The following is a 5702-nucleotide window of genomic DNA, read 5'->3' as shown; positions in this document are numbered from 1 at the left end:
AAACCGGTTTCGGCAAAAAAATATTTTTAAAAATAAGAAAATAAAACACCTTAGCTATGCCTTGTCATGTGGCAGCCCAGCTGTGTGGCCTTCCAGGCACTTTCTAAGTAGCATATGTTTATACTCCGGGTTCCTCCATCGGATCTCGACAGCCCATTGCTCATTGTCCTGGCTGCCCGCGTTTCACTGAGTTAATGTGCCATCATGTATTTACATGGTGACCTGCCGTGGGTGCTGTCAAGAGTAATGCTGAGGTAACCTGGTGTTTGTCCTGGGTGGGGGGCCAAGTGTCCTGAGTGCGTTTCAGGACATTTTGGGGTGAGGTGCTGCACTGTGGGTGAGTGAGCCCATTGGCCAGGCCTGTGCAGAGACTAACTTGCATTAATTCCAGTGACAAGCTGTGCAAAGTGTGGCTGCGTGCCGCAGGGAACCGAGACTGCCTGGAACACGGTCAGAGCGGCCTGGCCAGCTCCTTTCTGGTGCCGGTCATGGCGGGTGAGGCTTTGCTTCTCCCAGGTGGGGGCCCACGCAGAGCTGTTTTTTAAGTCGTGTTTTGGGGAGAAACCACCTAAAAGGATTTCAGCCTTTAAAATACCTCGTCTGGCCTGGCCGTCGTCGTGGTGCAGTGATTGAGCATCGACCTGTGAACCGGGAGGTCACAGTTCAATTCTCGGTCAGGGCACCTGCCTGGGTTGCAGTCTCGATCCTCAGTGTGTGGCCTGTGGGAGGCGGCTGATCAATGATTCTCATCATTGATGTTTCTATCTCTCTCTCCCTCTCCCTTTCTCTTTGAAATCAATAAAAATATATTTAAAAAAACAAAAACCTCACCTGCATTGTCATCGTTGTTCTGTTATCGTTCCATTTTAAAGGGGTCTTATTTTTATTTCTTCATCTGGTAGTGAATAGAGAGCAGGATGTGGAGGGAGCGTGGATTTCAGGAGCGCTGCACATATCATAACCACATCGTCTATGTGGAAGGTCACACTGCTTTCCTCCCGCCGGGTCTCCTGCCCCCTGTGCAGCGCTCACCTTCAGAGGCGTACGCGGTGTGGAGAGGACGGAGCTGGGACGGAGCTGTGGTCATGTGGAGGGGCTCACACTAGTAAATGGGACAGACACAGGCCTGCGAGTGGTCACCAGGTGATGTGGGGAGTCTCTGCTTGCCCGGCCCCAGGAGACTGCGGAGCGTGGCTGGAGCCAGACACCTTGCCCAGAGACTGGGGAAGTACTGTCTTCCGTGTGGCGCTGTGGGGGCCCCAGGCTACCATTCCTCCTTCCCCCATGGCCACTCGCTGCCTTTTTCCTGTTCGCTCCTGTACATTCCATAAACATCTCTGTCTTTCCCTCCACCTCAAACTGCTACTGGGAAACGGTTGCTAGGAAGTACTCTGAATAAGAGGTGCCGCAGAAAATCCATTTTAACGAGAATGTGCCTCTTTATCAACAGAAAACTTGGAATATAATGTGGAGCCTCAAGAAATCTCGCACCCCGATGTCGGACGCTATTTCTCAGAGTTTACTGGTACCCACTACATCCCGAACGCAGAGCTGGAGCTCCGCTACCCAGAGGATCTGGAGTCTGTCTACGAAACGGTGCAGAACATTTACAGTGCGAAGAAGGAGAACGCAGAGTAAAGGCCAGTAGAGGACATTGTGCCTTTGCTGCTGCTGCTACTTCCAGGAGAACAGGACTCCAGGAGTCCCTGGGTCCCTTTGGACGTGACCACCGGGCAGCCACTTGGCCCGGAGTGCTGGTTGCCTCCCACCAGGTGAAGTGGCCCGTGCTCTCCTCAGCTGCAAAGACAATGTCGCTCTCCGCTTCCACTAGTGAATCCTCGGGAAGGCCTGTTCGGTGGCATGGCTTGTCTGCTTGTCTGTGGTGACAGTCTGTGACGTTCTGTCTTCATGAGGGCTCACAGTCGACACTCGTCTAATCGTTCCTTAGCTCTCTCTCATTGTCTGTCTCGCAATTATCTCGGACATTTCATTTGTGGCGACGGGCTCATAAGTTTGCAGCGATTCCTCCCTGATTTCTCTGTGGCCCGGGCGCAGTCCTGAGTCAGGGTCATTGGTCTTTTCAGCCTGAATTTAGCTGTTTATTCAGAGGTGAAGCTAAGTGAGCTTGGCAGCATCTTGGAGATGAGCAATGTAGTGCTAATCAGAATCGTTTGCATTTATTTTTTCTAATGTGTGAAACCGATTTCAGGCGCTTGTCTTTGTATTTGAATTAGAAGAATAACAGTTTCCCCTCTTGGATTTACGCTCCTGTCGCTATGAACCATTAGTTTTCCACTTTGTTACATGGAATTCTTTGAGGAAATGCATAATAATGGCCTTGGTGATGGATTTTTCCATGTTCATCTACTATTCCTCCCTTTAAAGTAACTTTTTTTGTTACTACTCTCCAGTAGCATGAGTAGGTCTTAAATCAGTGATGGCTTCTCTTCATAGTAGGAAGTACAATCTGATGTTAAAATGTTTGCTTTTAGAAATTATACTTCGAGGTCTTCAAAGACCTAAAAATGAGACTTCACTTCTATAACCAGAAGAAAAATGAACCTCAAAAATGAAAAGAGGAGGTCCCATCCCCCCGTCATTTCTGAGAGTCACATGGAGACCTTTCTGAGCGTGGCAGGGTAGAGCAAGCAACACATCTTTCATCTTAAGAGCGTCTCGTCCACGGCAAAAGAAACGAGTGTCGTCTGCTCTCTCGACGCCATGGCCGTGACGGCACCGAGGGAAGCCTGCACTCGAGTCCCCTGGGGAATCTGACCGCTCACTCAGCTCAAACCCCCTCCCCCTCCCCACTCCCACCATGTTCTTAGGAACTGAGCACTGGCAGTTCTACTCTGTGCAGCTCTGGAACTCCCACCACAACCGCCAGGTCTCCTGCCAGCTAGTCTTGTAGTTCACCAATCGAGGCTGGTGTCTGGAGTTAGGGCCTCATGACGGACGTCACTCTCTAAGTTTAAGAATCCAGTTGATCTAATGCCTGAGGCTCTAGAGGGCAGGGATCCAGTCACTCTTGCTGCCTGTGCTCATTTGAGTGCAGGATTTTCATACCATGTTGGATGACTGCCTTCCATTGGTCCTTAATAAGCCCTGAGGTGACTGAGGTTTGGGGAACGCTACCCGAGACTCTAGCAAGTGACGGCTGAGTTAATAAGCATTTATTAGAAAAAGATGGCGATTTGGCCAGCCAGCCCCTTCAGCCTGAACTCGCTATCACCCGGTATCCATGGTCTTCATCAAATCCCCAGTCAGACGCTTAGGACTTGCATTTGAAATTGTGACCACTCACAGCACCCGCCTGCCTGAGGCGGCGGCTTTCACACTACTCACATTTAAAGGGGAAAACGAGACAGTGTGGAGTAAGTGTTAACTAAGGAACCGTGGAGCAGGCTGAGAATTACGCTTGTTGGTTTTCCGGTTTGACTTCTTTTCTCACAGAGTAACATCGAAGCCAAGAAAGATAAGATGGTTTTCCCTTTAGTGACCCGTGTAAATATGTATCTAGACTGTTTTTAAACGTTTCTTCACGGATGCTTCATCTGGCTCCAGGAGGCCTCTGTCACCTGTGTAAGTGGTATTTGGGCACTTTATATTTTTCTAAAAATGTGGTTTTGGAACCTGTACTCTAATAAATCATAAGTTTCTTTTTAAAATTTTTCCAAAGTTTTCTCCATTTAAGAAAAACCCTGTTATAAAAGTAGAACTTTTGCAATGTTAAAATATTAAATATTTGGATATAGTAACTTCTTTCCTCTTCCAATGAAAGCCAAGATTTTTTTTTTTATACAATGATTAATAAATGGAACTCCTCCAGGGACACCACACGAATGGCCTGGCCGAGTTCGTCCCAGGACAGAGGCCCTGCCAGGCCCTGTCGCAGAATGTCTCCCGTCTCTTCTGATCAAAATAGGCAAAAATTTGCTCTGCTGAAACCTCTGACATTGGTGAGTGGACAGGGTATCTTTAAACTGATTTTCCCGCCAAACCTGAATTTTATAAGCTCGCAAGGAATCTTGCGAGTATCTGGTTATAATGGAAAGACTGCAGCTTTTCAGTTCTGTTAAAAGTGTGTGTTCGTAAAACGAGAACTTCAAAAGCGTTGAGGGAAGCCCAGGTTCTCGGTGTGTCGTTAACGTGGACCTGAAAGCTGCGCGACATGCCGCCCGACCAGAATGTCCTGCTGATGCTCCGCCATGTCACCGCACAGTGTGGGAGGCAACTGTCGGGGGCTAGACGTCTCCCAGGCCCTGCAGTGCTGCGGCGCATTGTGACTCCAGGAGTGTGTGCTGCGCCTGCCTTCCTGACGTCCCAGCTTGGGACGTCCCCCTCGACAGGCACACGTGCCCGTGGTGTCCCAGGGTCGCGTGTGCACAGACCTCCTTTGGAAAACGCTGTCTCGGGGAGACACCAGTCACGCCCAACACTAACCTCTGCCGTGTCGTGAGACCAGTTCTGCCGAGCTCGTGTGTGAAAGCATCACCTACCCAGTCGGACTCTGAAAGGCCGGCTTTTGTTGTCTCTGCCTGAACCCTGTCGTAGATCTCCATTGCAAGTGCATTTGCCCAGCAACAGTGTTCCCTTGCGACAGCCAGCGCCCAGTCCTGTCGCTGAGTCAGTTTACTCTTTCCATACCTACTTAACGTCTAACTCACAACGTCAAATGTCGCGGGTCTTCCCCGACACGTTGGACGGAGTCGCGCCTCCGTGTTCTGCTGCCAGCAGGTCCCTTTGCTATCAAGGGAGCTACTCCTTTCTCTCGGTCATGAACTTGAACTGCCAGCAACTTTTCATTGGAAAGATCTTGTGTCCATAATAATCATCAAGATGTTTGTCTGTTGTTTCTGGGAGGGAAGGGGAAGCTGTTCACCTAGAGGGAATGAGGAGCCCGTCACATGGCAGTTGATTGTTGAAAACACTAATGCCTGTGTGCATGCATCACTCTGTCTTGCTTGCTTCCTTTGAGCCAGGCCCTGGCCTGCACTGTGGTGGCCCTCACAGCAGCCCTGTAAGGCAGGGCCGGCGGGTGACGATGTGTCCGGCCTGCACGTGGTCTCAGTCACATATTCTTCTCTGTTTTTAAAAACGTACAAACATCCTGAGCTCGAGGGCTGTACAGAAGCAGGCGCAGGCCGGATGCGGCCCCCGGGCCATCGTTCGCTGACCCTGGCCGAGGGGTGAACCTGCCTGGCACTCCGCTCGCTGTACAGACGGGGAACCGCGCACCCTGCTTGTTTGTAGGTGGGAAACCTGGCATTTGACAGCCACACTACCGACTACCTCGCAATGTTTTTATCCTTTGCCTTGCAGCAACTTTAACTTCTTACCTTTCACTTCTGAAATTTAGAATCAAGAGAAAAGGACATTCCCGCGGTGATTCAAATGATGTGCAATTCTAGCATAAATGTACTATGGCCATTTAGCAATGATTGTATTAGGGTAATGCTACTTCTGTAATAAATAGACCTAAAAATATTCGATGGCTCACACACCAAAGAACTTTCTTGCTGGAGTGATGGGGCAGGGGACTGGGTGGGTGGGGTGGCCCTGGGGCAGTCACAGAGCCACTGCCTGTGTGCTTGCAGGAGTCCCTGAGCCCATCTCCATCCAGCCTACAGGGGATCAAGCCTGGGGGGACTTGCCTGAGGGAGTTCTGGGAGCGAGGCAGCAGGGGAACATGCCACTTCCAC

At 50.2% G+C, this 5702-nt stretch overlaps 1 protein-coding gene across 4 annotated transcripts in view; it reads left to right on the top strand.

The window, feature by feature from the left end:
- The window catches only part of FBXO21 (F-box protein 21), a 35934-nt gene extending 30447 nt beyond the window's left edge, over nucleotides 1-5487 (top strand). For all 4 annotated transcript variants that reach the window (XM_006754133.2, XM_006754131.2, XM_006754132.2 and 1 more), the window contains one exon: nucleotides 1451-5487. In XM_006754133.2, coding sequence (XP_006754196.1) covers nucleotides 1451-1638 — 188 coding nt within the window. In that variant the 3' untranslated portion in view covers nucleotides 1639-5487. The remainder of the gene's footprint in view (nucleotides 1-1450) is intronic.
- The last annotated feature ends 215 nt before the right edge of the window (nucleotides 5488-5702 follow it).

The sequence above is a fragment of the Myotis davidii genome, unplaced genomic scaffold, assembly GCF_000327345.1.
Source record: "Myotis davidii unplaced genomic scaffold, ASM32734v1 scaffold1330, whole genome shotgun sequence".
NCBI lineage: Eukaryota > Metazoa > Chordata > Mammalia > Chiroptera > Vespertilionidae > Myotis > Myotis davidii.
This window is presented reverse-complemented; position numbering and strand designations above follow the sequence as displayed.